Here is a 12135-nt window from a genome sequence, read left to right as displayed (position 1 = left end):
CACGCCCCCTTTCTTATCCTCTCCATAGAGAATAGCATTGAAATCTCCCTCCAAAATGATAAATTTATCTAGGGAGGCTCGTCTGACCTCTGTGAGACCACTCCAGGCTTATTTTTTCTCTATACAAGAGATTGTCTCATACATTTATAAGAATTGCTTTGAAATTTACCTTAACCAACTAGTCTCTGCTCTCTACCATCTTCATGTATCCCACCTATCATAGATTCCACAATGTTATTATTTTTCCTGAGGTTCTAGTAAATTAAAAATAGATGTATGAAATTGACCTATCCAACTACAACTTGACTAAGCATTTTTTTGTTAGGGGCATTCATGCCTCTAACATTTCATGATTAGAAAGAACGTCATGGACCATAGGGAAGGGTGATTCCCTTTCTTGATTTTAGCATCATTGTTTATTTTTGTTGGCCTTTCGCTTCTCCAACTAGGTAAAGATTTTATTCGAAAGTTTTACGACCTCTTCTTTTTGCCTCCCTACAATCTGGGAATGTTTTTGACAAATTTGTTTGAAATAGCCCTAGCTTCCACATCTTCTCTTCCTCCTCATCTAAATTTAGATTTTATTATCCCCCCTTTTCCTCTTCTCCAATTTCACCCTCTATATTGTCTTCTTCCTCCCACTTTTCTTCTTCTCCAATTTCTCACTCTTCTAGATTACTCACCATCTCCTATCATGGGTTTTTCATTTAAAATACAAACAATTTCTTTGTTTCCTTGCTACTTTCTTTGTGTGATTCCCCTACAATCATTTTTATGCAAAACTTAACCTTAAACTTCAAAGCCATTTGCATCTTTATCTATCTCAAACTATTTGATTCAATTCTCATCATCTCAATGTGGTTCCTCCACGAATGAGCCTCTTGTTTTTCCTTGTTCTTGTTTATTTTGTTCTTCAATTAGATGATCTTTTCTTTCTACATCTTGTGGAGATGCCAGTTTTCTTCACATTTCCTATGTCTCTTATTCTATATCTTGGCTCATGTTGTCTTGCCCTCTAGGGGTCTCCCGATCCTTGAGCCTTGTTCTCCTTCCTCATCTTTTGTGGGCATTTGATTGTCTTATGTTCTATATATTGAGGCATATTTTGCATGATTTCATTTCTTACTCCACTTCCAACTTTTGCCTCCATATGCCTTGTTTTGTGATGATCACTAGTTCATCTTGTACATGTGTGTTTGGTTTCATTAATAGTCAAACTCTACCATACACAACACATTCTTTGATTGCTTCTTTCCATCTATCTTAATGAATTCTCCAATTTTATTAGCTAAGGTTTCCAATGAATCTTCATTCTAGTATTCCGAAGGATGATTATAGAAAATTATCAAGTCAGGACTTTCCTTATTTCTTCTCCCAAAGGATTGAAATTTGGTCTCCAGTTCACAATGTACCACCCTAGTATGTCTATCATATGATGTTTCTATGCAAGTACTTCATTCTTTGTCCCTCCATTAGGGTAATTTACCAAAGAAATGCCCTTCAACACAAAAGTGATCTTGAAACCTAATCCCCAATTTTCTAAACACCATTTTTCTACTTTTGTCGTTACCAATCAATCACCAATTTTTTCATAAAGAAACATTTTTCTTCTAGATTTGCTTCTCACTTTAATAAAGTGGTAGAATTTAGAGTGATGGTTTTACAACTTGCTATTTTGTGAATGCCTAACAAAGTCTTGATTTGTATACCAAGGTTTTGTCTTCTTCATGCTTCCCAATCTCTCCCTACCCCTTCTTGCGCTCCTTTTGGCCTCCCTCTAGGTGGAAGCCAAGGCAATTGCTTTGTGTTTTGCTGGTGTGTGAAAGAGTGTGAATATGCTGTCTTTTTTTTCGTCATAAGACATTTTCTTAAATTTTAAAGAACATTGGCTATCTTGAAGTACTAAATCACTTAAATTTTTGAGAAATGTGCTAGCATTATTATTTAGAAATTTGAATAGTCAATACAATTAGCAAGTTGGATTGATACAAAGTATAACATTGTTAAATGTCTAACAACAATTTGTCAATGAAGTGCATATATTTCTAGATGAACATATCAAAATATGTAAAACTTCTATTTTTTTCTATCAAGCTTAATTTTTACTATAGATCAATAAATTATGATTATGTATTTGAACCAAAATGTTGAATCAAATCTATACTAATTTTTAGATGCTTGTTATCAATGTGTAGCAAAGTTTTGAATAAGAATTGTATTAAAACTTCATTTTTTTGTGATTGTGAGTGCACATGACAATGGTAGTTTCTTCTTTATGTCAAATCCTAATAGAGATTCTAAGTAATCATGAAATTATATTTCTTAAAACGTGAATGCAATGTTAATATCCCAGATAAAATTCCTTCTAGAATTTGTAATATAAACTTGAAATTACTCATTCTATGATTTGTAAAATATTCTCAACGAATAATTTTTTTTACCTTTAAATATAATCACATCTTATCATATAATTCAATTATTATACACTTCTCATTAACTTATAATGCACTTTCACTTCTTGGGATAACTGGATCATAAGGCATTGGCCGGCTTTACATTTACTTCCTTCTCAAGGGGCTTTTTCTAAGAAAAGGTTGTCCTTAACTAACAGAAAGGAGGTGGTTTGGTTAGCTCCCCCCCCCCCCCCCAAATCCAAATTTAAGTTAATTTTTTATGGTGCTTCTTGGGGTAACCCAGGGAAGTCTGCAATTGGAGTTGTGGTTACTGATGAAACTTCTAGAGTGATTAAAGCTAGATGTCAATGTATTCCTGATGGTACGAATAATGTGGTTGAAATTCATGCTCTCTCTGTTGGGCTTGATTTGCTAATTTCATTAAATCTTAAAGACATTGTGATTGAAGAAGATTCTTTAGTTATCTTTTATGCCTTTACTAATCGAACTTGTAATTCTTGGCATTCACAATATTGGTTGGATAAGGTTCTATTGCAGATTAAGTTCTTGAATTCTTTCTCTATTTCTCATTGTTACAGAGAGCCTAATTATGTCGCTATTTTTTTGGCAAATAAAGCTTTAAATGAGAATATTCAAAATTTGGTTGATGTAGATGAGAGTTGTCTTCCTCTTTTGCCTTCAAAGTCTTAAGATCTCCTTTCGGTCATACTCTTTTGCTTTGCCTTGACCTTACATTTTGTTTGGAATTGTTAACATGTATGTAGTTTAGTGCAATGGTGTATGGGGCCTTTCTGGCCGCTTTACTTCACCACATTAAATTTGCATGCTTGTTCATTATTTCAAAGATTGTGTTGGTCGGTGTCTAGCTCTAGAGTTGATTTGATTTCGTTCTGACTATCCTTTCTTATTTGCATTATCATAAAGCCTGTACGGGAATGCTTGCACAACATCTTTGATGTTTTCTATGAGTTAATGATTATAGTCCACAGTGATGGCTTGCACATCTGTTATTTGGCATTGCTTATGTTTATTGTTTTCAGAGGTGGCATCTTGTGTGTGCTTGTTGGTACGGTGTTGGGGATATGACTTGTGCGAATATCTTTCAAATGGCTACAGGAGTTATGCAAAGTTATGCTTGCTCATTAATGTTGTTTATTGATTGTTTTTCCTATGAGTTGGTGGCTTGTGTATGCTTGTTGGTACGGTGATCTGTGATTTAGCTTGTGTAGATCTCTGAGCTTATATCATTTTTATTACACTTGGGTCTTTCTCTGGCCACTTGTGTGATAGGCTTCCTTATTAATGATGTCTCAATTCTTTTTTATACGCTCGCGACATCCTGCTGTTTTTCTTATTTTTCATTTTTCTTTTCTTGTGATGGAGGCTGCTGGTTATAGAGTTTCTTTGCATATTAAGCAGTGTGATTTTCAGGATCCTCATGCTTTTGACGATGAGAAACTTGGCAGACTGTTTAGAATTCATTCTTCGGAGTTTTCTCTTTCTTTTCGTAAGGTGGTGGGCAGACGGTGGTTGGTGGAGAATACTAATATTTTCCTTGCTGAAGTTGCTTCTTGTTTTATTACTGTGTGTATGGATACATGCTCTTGGATGCTTCTTTGGCTCGAGCATTATTGGATGCATACTTTCATCCCTCTCTTTATTCTGATTCTAATTTCGATTATGCTTTGTCTTCTTATCATTTTGAGCATGATGCTTTTCCTTATGGTAGTTTTGTATCTCGATTTGAATTACTATCTAGTGGATGGCACTATGAATTACTTTCACTTTTAAGAGGTGGTTTGATTTCTAACCTATATGATGACACAATGTTTGCTCTTGTAGCTTTTTTAGAGCATGTTTCACCAGATATTTTGGCTATGACTATTAATGTGTTTTCAGGTATACATTTCCTCCTTGATTCGATGAAGGCAGTTATGTCTCTTCCGAGTGTAGTCGTGCCTCTTCTCATGGTTGCTCCGGATAGTCAGAATGATGCTGCTTCCCAGCCTTTGTCTCCTCCTGAGGAGAGGTCTAGTACTTGGTATCTGCCCTCCTGATGCTCTTTGCTCAGCTTCTTCTTTGATAGTTGTGTATCTGCTTCACATATTTTGGGGGGATGGGTACTATCTTTGTAACGAGCTTTGTTGGCCTTTATGGTTTTTTGGGAACGATTTGGGGCTGGTTTGGGTTTTCACTTCTCTTCTTCATATGTAATCGGTTGTATCTTCCCACTGGGACTTTTTATGAGTAAGACCAAAGGTTTTATTTGCCTGGTTCTTTCCTACCAGTGCTCTTTGAACCAGGTTTGTATACAAAATTATAATTAATAAAATTAATGGTCTTCCACTTTTATTGACAAAAAATAAATATTTACTTCAGTTTTAAATACAATTACATCTTATGATAGAATTCAACCATTTCACACTTCTCATTAATTCATACTCATAATATCCCTAGAAAAAAGAATAAACCCAATCTTTAAATAGATGAAACTAAATGTAAAATTTCCAACTTTCTTCATATTGTTAGCAGTTTCTGGATTTGATTGTGTGAGAAATTTTGACCATCAACCTTTCGAATCACACTCCATGATTTTACAACTCCTTGAATCCTGATGATGAATCACAGAGTGTGGTTCAAAACGTTGATTGTCAAAATTTTTCACACAATCAAATCCAAAAACTGCTAACAATATTTGAATGGATTGTGGAAATCTTCTAGTTTAGATTTCTCCATATTGACAATAGACTAGAGTGATGCTTACACTCATGACAACCATACAAATCAAATATGATTTAATTTTTACTTTTTTGTAAAACCCACGTCTCAAAATTATACTGAGCTTAGTTGTTATCCAATAGCTTCAAGTCTTGCTTGTCTGACATTTTACGCATCTTGAAGTGCAAGAGTTTAGCATATCACCAAACGATCGTTTTCCTCATTTAAGCGAGCAATAATTTATAGAAAGTTCATGCCACGCTATATTTGACCGAAAATAAAATATTTTGATCTATAAGTTTGTCGGTTTGACTCTCCCTTACATGGCCTCATGATTGTAATATAAAATGCACTGTTTGTCGGAAGCTTTCAAAAGAAAAACTCTGCATATCTCATTCAATACGTATCTCTCATGCCCATTTTATTGAATGGATTCTTTAAATGATTAGTGCTGACTAGGTCAATCTTATCGAGCTACTGCTGTTTTAGTAAACTAATAGGCATTGACCAGATTATGAAAACAAGGAAAAGCAATGGCACTTTTGACTTAACTTGGATAAATAGCCAGAGATGCTGAAAACCTTTGCACAGAAAATCAAAATAGAGCTTCCAATTTATCAAAAATGGCGGCCATTTCAGATATAACAGGATTGTCTATGTCTGTGAAGAGGTTAATGAAGAGACGAAGATACAGAAGGTTTGATAAGTTTAATGGAGAAAGAAGGCGATTGAGATCAATACAGCTGGGTGGGAGCAAAGGAAGGATTGTTTGGAGGCTCAAATTTGTGCCAAAGCTGAAGCTGAGATATATTAAATCTGTAGAAAAGTTTTCTGCAAAGTCATGGCTTGCCAAAGTGAGAGATTCATATGTGAATATGATGTTCAATCTTGCTCAAATGAGAATTAAACAGACCCCCAAAAAGATGCGTGTTGAAGATTTCAACAATAAGATGATTACTGAGATTTACAAGTCTATGGGAGTACAGGTTGAGGTGTTGCCAGATACTAGACGAATTATGATATAAGTGCTTTGAGTATGTAGATATGGGAGGTTTATGCCCCCTCTGCACATTCTTTTGCTATTCACTTATGGGAGGTTTCTTATACTTGTAATGAAACTTTGAAGGGTTCAGAATGGGTGAATGTGTATGATGAAGCTTCCCTTATCAGGATAAGACAAGGATGGTTTTAATGTTCAGTATGTATAATAAGTAAGATCCAAATCCATTAGAAGATGCTTGTATTTTGTGAAACTTACTAATCTCACTGGAGGTTTTAATGTCGAAAATGTGTGTTTTATAAGATATTAAAGATAGTAAATTTTAAAGAATGTTTCTAAGGTTTATTGAATAAAAGTGTGATTTATATAAATTTGTTGTTGAAAAAGTTGTGTGTAAAATCAAATATAATTTAAGTAGCTGTATCAAGGGATGGAGAGGAGGATCACCACCCATGGTCATTACTGATTAGACATGTTCATCTATTATATTTAGAGTGTGTCTTCCATTTTAGTAGATGTCTATCATTCCTATATTTTCAAAGGATAAAATCATCTCAACTAGGTGAAGGATTCATTATCAATAATGGTTCACAATCTACGCATAAGTGGTCAAAGGTGAGTTCATGATAATAGCCTACATGGAACTATATGCTTTTCCATTTGGAAAAATATATCACCCTCACTATTTTAGCAATGATGAAAAATGATCATGATTGTGGCAAGGACTATGATCTAGGTGAGATATAGAAGTTTGGACATGGAATACTATATATGTTAGTTCTATGTGAATGTGTGTCAAAATAGATAAGATAGATTTAAGTTTAAATAGAAATGTGTGTAGGTGGAGATATGTGAGGGATTAGGAAATGTGCATACTTTAGACAAGATTACATCATTTTTTTTTTATGTAATTGTGTTAATAAATTCTTTCAAATCGACATAAAATTAAAGGTATGTGTAGGATTATGGTGGGGCAAACAGATTCTTAAGTGGCAATGAAATTCAGAAAAATAGAGTTAGGCAACTTGACGTAAAAATTTGAATAAGTTGTAAAAAATGTTACAAAAATATTTAAGAATAGAATATGTAGCAAATTGAATGTAGTTTTTAAGCTACTGCTGTTTTTTAAAGGAAAAAAAAAATCTATTTGACAAAAATTTGAAATTTCAATGCAGTAGTACTAAAATTTCAGAAAAAAAAGAAGAAGCAGGTGTATGTCTAACTAGCCTAACCACAATCAAATCATAATATTTTTAATAAGATTTTAGATATAAGTAGAAGATTCATGTTTGAATGTGACACATTTTTTTTGTATTTTTTTAAAATAAATAATTAATTATGATTTTTTTACTACAACTTTTGAAAAATATAAAAACTCATATGTCTGACCACCATAATTTGGTTAAAAATTTATGAAATTCAATTATTTTCTTTTGAATCCTATATTATATGAAGTATAGAATGTGATGCATGTTTTGGATTCAAAACATGTGATACCATTTGAAGGTTACATATATTTTTCAATCAACCTATGAATTAGGACTTTAGTTAGAATGTCACCACTTTTTGGCCCCTCATGATCCTGCACATACACTTAAATAAAAATTCACTTTTGGGACTTGGATGATATTCAAAATAAAGAGTTCAGGTAGGAAGAGTTCGTATATAGAATTTGCACTAAGATGAAATGTAATGTTTTTCAAGTGTTGGGGTATATTATGCATGTTGACTTACATGTTATGATGTTGTGGTAGTATGTTGGTGTACAATATACATGACTAGTTTACATGTGTTGGTGTTGTGTCCAAAACTACAATTCGCATGGAAGAAGAACTCATCATTGCATATAAAAAGAATATTTTTTATAAGCATGAAAAGTGATGCAAGATCACTTGTGATAAAGCTAAAGTTCATGCAATGCAATTTTAGAACAAGATAATAAATATCTAAGAATTGACATAAGGTACCACAAGTAGTAAAAAATGGTGTTATGTTTCTATGTGTTACTACTTGCATGGACCTAGTAGTAGTGGCTATATGTATAGAAGATATGAAAAAAAAAAAAAATTAGACTAAAAGAATCAATGATCCCCACTATAATTTGTAGTGTGTTTGATAAACTTATATTGTGACCAACAATTGATGTGACATGTCATCTGGTATTGTGGGGATGGGGGATATAGGACATCATGACCTCTTGGTCCTATAACAAGATTCTTGAACGAATCGATCTAGGACCCAACCCAAAGTATTAAATTATTGACAATAATAAATATGTAAATATTAATTCATAGTTTGTTGGAGTATCTACATATGTAGGGCAACTATCCAAACAGAGACACTAGATTGAGTGATATGTGTAGTATGTTGACATTATATGATATGGGCATAATATAGTTTTAGGACTCTTAGTATTCCACATATTGGTTGGATAGTTAGATGGTTGTTATTCCCATGTTCATATCTAAATATATCATTTCATGTGATGATGCCAAGGTTGGAAGGTTGTATGATTGTATAGACTAAATATCTTAACACTTGAGTGAGCATTTCTAGTGTGAGAAAATAAGAGAAATTGTTGAAGAAGTATGTTATAGATTGAGGCTCTATAAAAATACCTTATTGTATTGAGTCTTTGATTCTAAATAATATAATTGCAAGCACTTTTGGTGCTTCGTTTTCTCTTGTAAGAGTTTCCCATGTCTTGTGGATGCATGTTATTACATTTATTCCCATGAATCTATTAGATAGATCTTCCAAATACTAATGAATATTTTTTGTGCACATAACCTTAAGTTTTTTAAGTGTTATCTATCAATAATCTTCAATAGGGTTACAAATCCCAATAATTTTGTGATAAAGAACATGTTTGTAGTTTGAACATTTACTAATTCATTGGGAGTCCAAAGCCTAGTCTATGTGGTGGTAAACCATACAATAATTGATTTATTTTATATATTTTTAAGTATACTTGGTAACAAAGAAGTTTTAAAGATCTTGTGAGAAGGTAATATTAAATGTGTGGCTAGGTCATCAAGGCTTAAGATTGAATAGTTCAATAGTTAAGATGGATGAAGAGGAAAAATGTATTTTATTATGATATTAAGTCAAGTTGCATAAATAAATGTCAAGATGAGTCATAATGTTGTATCGCTAAAGTTAAAAAATGTCATTAAAAAATTTTAAGCATGAAAATTAGAAAGAAGACCATGGATGATACTTTTTTTGGTGCCCTTAAAGAGAATAAAGGTAAAAAAGGAATGAGGATAATAAATCTAAGGGAAAATACAAGTCTATAACTTTAGAATTGTAGCAAGAAAGGTCACATAAAGAAGGATTGCAATTCTAATCTTAAAGGAGGGTGATGCTTCTACTAGGTCCTATAATAATGATGAATACAATAGCAATGCATGTATTTCTACTAATGTCATTGATGATGACTCTTGGTCGATTGATTTAGGTGCTATTTATCATGTATGATATCTTAGAAAGTTGTACTCTTATTATACACGACCCGATGAATAAAGTCTAAGATAACAAGTAGTCATGACACATGTCTTAGAATGTTGATGTAAAGCTAATATCTCTAAATGAAATTCTTTTTAAATTTTACAATGTAGACTAGAAATTATTCATTCCATAATTCACAAGACGTTCTTAACAAATAAGGAATTGTCTTTAAATATAATTATATCCTACAATATAGTTTAACTATTTCATGCTTCTAACTAACTTATACTATTCACTTAAAGAAGAAACAACTAAACCCAGCCTTTTAATAGATGAAACTAAATATTCTATCCCTAATTTCTCTATATTTAAAATGGACTACATTAATTTTTATTATAAGAATTAAATATAATGAAAAATTTAAAAGAGATATCCAAATCTTGTTTGGATTACTGAAATGTGACTTTATATCTACCCACCCATTTTTTTTAATATATAATATTATTTCTTTATGAATGATAATGCTGACAGCTATTCTATCCAATAATTTAATTGTTGCTTGTGTGTCATTCACTAACTTTGGAGTGCAGTGATTTAACATGTGGCCAAACAAATGGTTTTCCTATCAAAACTCGTAATAAGTTATACAAAAGTTATGCCATCTTATTCTTGTCGGTTTGACTCTCCTTTACATATCCTCATGATTGTAATTCAAGCAAGCTTTCAAAAGAAAAACTCATTCAATACTTATCTATCATACCCATTTTTATTGAATGGGTTCTTTGAATGATTAGTGCTGAATTACGTCAATCCTGTCTGGCTACTGCTATTTTTAATTCACTAATTGAAAAACAAGAAAAGGAAATGCTACTTTTGACTTAACTTGGATAAATAGCCAGAGATGCTGAGAACTTTTGCACAGAAAATCAAAATAGTGCTTCCAATTTATCAAAAATGGCAACTATTTCTGATATAACAGGATTGTCTATGTCTGTGAAGAGGTTTATGAAGAGACGAAGATACAGAAGGTTTGATAAGTTTAATGGAGAAAGAAGGCGATTGAGATCAATACAGCTGGGTGGGAGCAAAGGAAGGATTGTTTGGAGGCTCAAATTTGTGCCAAAGCTGAAGCTGAGATATACTAAATCTGTAGAAAAGTTTTCTGCAAAGTCATGGCTTGCCAAAGTGAGAGATTCATATGTGAATATGATGATCAATCTTGCTCAATTGAGAATTAAACAGACCCCCAAAAAGATGGGTGTTGAATATTTCAACAATAAGATGATTACTGAGATTTACAAGTCGTTGGGAGTACAGGTTGAGGTCTTGCCAGATACTAGACGAATTATGATATAAGTGCTTTGAGTATGTAGATATGGGAGGTTTATGCCCCCTCTGCACATTCTTTTGCTATTCACTTATGGAAGGTTTTTTTGAAACTTGTTGTAATGAAACTTTGAAGGGCTCAGAATGGGTGAGCTTGTATGATGAAGCTTCCCTTATGGGTGAAGGGTTCACATATGATGAAGCATACTTGTAATATCCATTATGTATGATATGTAAGACACAAATCCATTAACAGATGCATGAATATTTCGAGATTTTACTAATCCCAGTGGAGGTTTTAATGTCGAATATGTGGGTTTGTGTATCATAAGATTTTTAAGTATTGTAAAGTTTTGAGAACGTTTAGAAGGTTAGTTTATTTATTGGGTGATTGGTAAAAATTTGGTGTTCACAAAGTTGTGTGTAAAGTTTATATAATCAAATATAATTTATATTAGGGGATGGACGAGGAGGATCATCACTCATGTGTATTATTGATTAGACAATGTTCATTTATCGTATTTAGAGTCATTAGATTCCATCCCGAGAAGTCAATTATTCCTACATTTTCAAGGGATCAAAACACTCCAACAAGAAGAAGGATTCGTTGTTGACAGTGGATTCATAATCTACTAATTTGTGGTGGAAGGCGAGTGCATGGCAATAGCTTACTTGGAACTAGATGTTTTCTTTTGTGAGGATTTATAGATCACCCTCACTATTTTGGCGATGATGAAAAATGATCATGATTGTGGCAAGGAGGATGATGGTGCCTATGAATAAGTAGAGAAGGTATGCTATGATAGATGCCATTTGGAGGAACCCAAATTATGGTGCATAAGGCACTCCCTCTATTGTTGAGAAAGCCTTATAAGAATTCAAATTCCAAAGCCACCTTCTTTGTGCCTACTTAAGTGAATTTTAAAATGAGTAGAGGAAACTAGATTTACTTTCTTAGGTAGTGAGAAATTGCAACCAATATCCTTATTAGAGAAATATTCTTAATGAGGCCTCATTTCACAAAAGAACATATTGTATCTTATCAAAATATAAATTGGGGCACACATGAACATGCTCAAGGTCCTAATAGTATCATTCCAATTTGGAGGATTCAATAATAATATATTGTACCACATGGGAGGTGGTTAATTATAATTGTGTGAACATCTACTGGAATAAGAAAATAGATTTGCAAAAAGAATAAAAAACCTATGGAAATAAAGAAAA

The 12135-nt window shown here is 32.8% G+C and overlaps 1 protein-coding gene across 1 annotated transcript; it reads left to right on the top strand.

Moving 5' to 3' along the window:
- The first annotated feature begins 5745 nt into the window (after positions 1 to 5745).
- LOC131054249 (uncharacterized) lies at positions 5746 to 6410 on the top strand. The gene has a single exon (XM_057988718.2). It carries the CDS (start codon positions 5756 to 5758, stop codon positions 6155 to 6157), a length of 402 nt encoding a protein of 133 aa, XP_057844701.1. The 5' UTR covers positions 5746 to 5755; the 3' UTR covers positions 6158 to 6410.
- The last annotated feature ends 5725 nt before the right edge of the window (positions 6411 to 12135 follow it).

The sequence above is a fragment of the Cryptomeria japonica genome, chromosome 2, assembly GCF_030272615.1.
Source record: "Cryptomeria japonica chromosome 2, Sugi_1.0, whole genome shotgun sequence".
Taxonomy (NCBI): Eukaryota; Viridiplantae; Streptophyta; class Pinopsida; order Cupressales; family Cupressaceae; genus Cryptomeria; species Cryptomeria japonica.
Note: the sequence above shows the minus strand (reverse complement) of the source record. Positions and strands in the feature narration are given on the sequence as shown.

Coding starts and splice junctions, on each gene's coding strand:
- LOC131054249 (XM_057988718.2), top strand. CDS start 5,756: ATGGCGGCCATTTCAGATATAACAGGATTGTCTATGTCTGTGAAGAGG.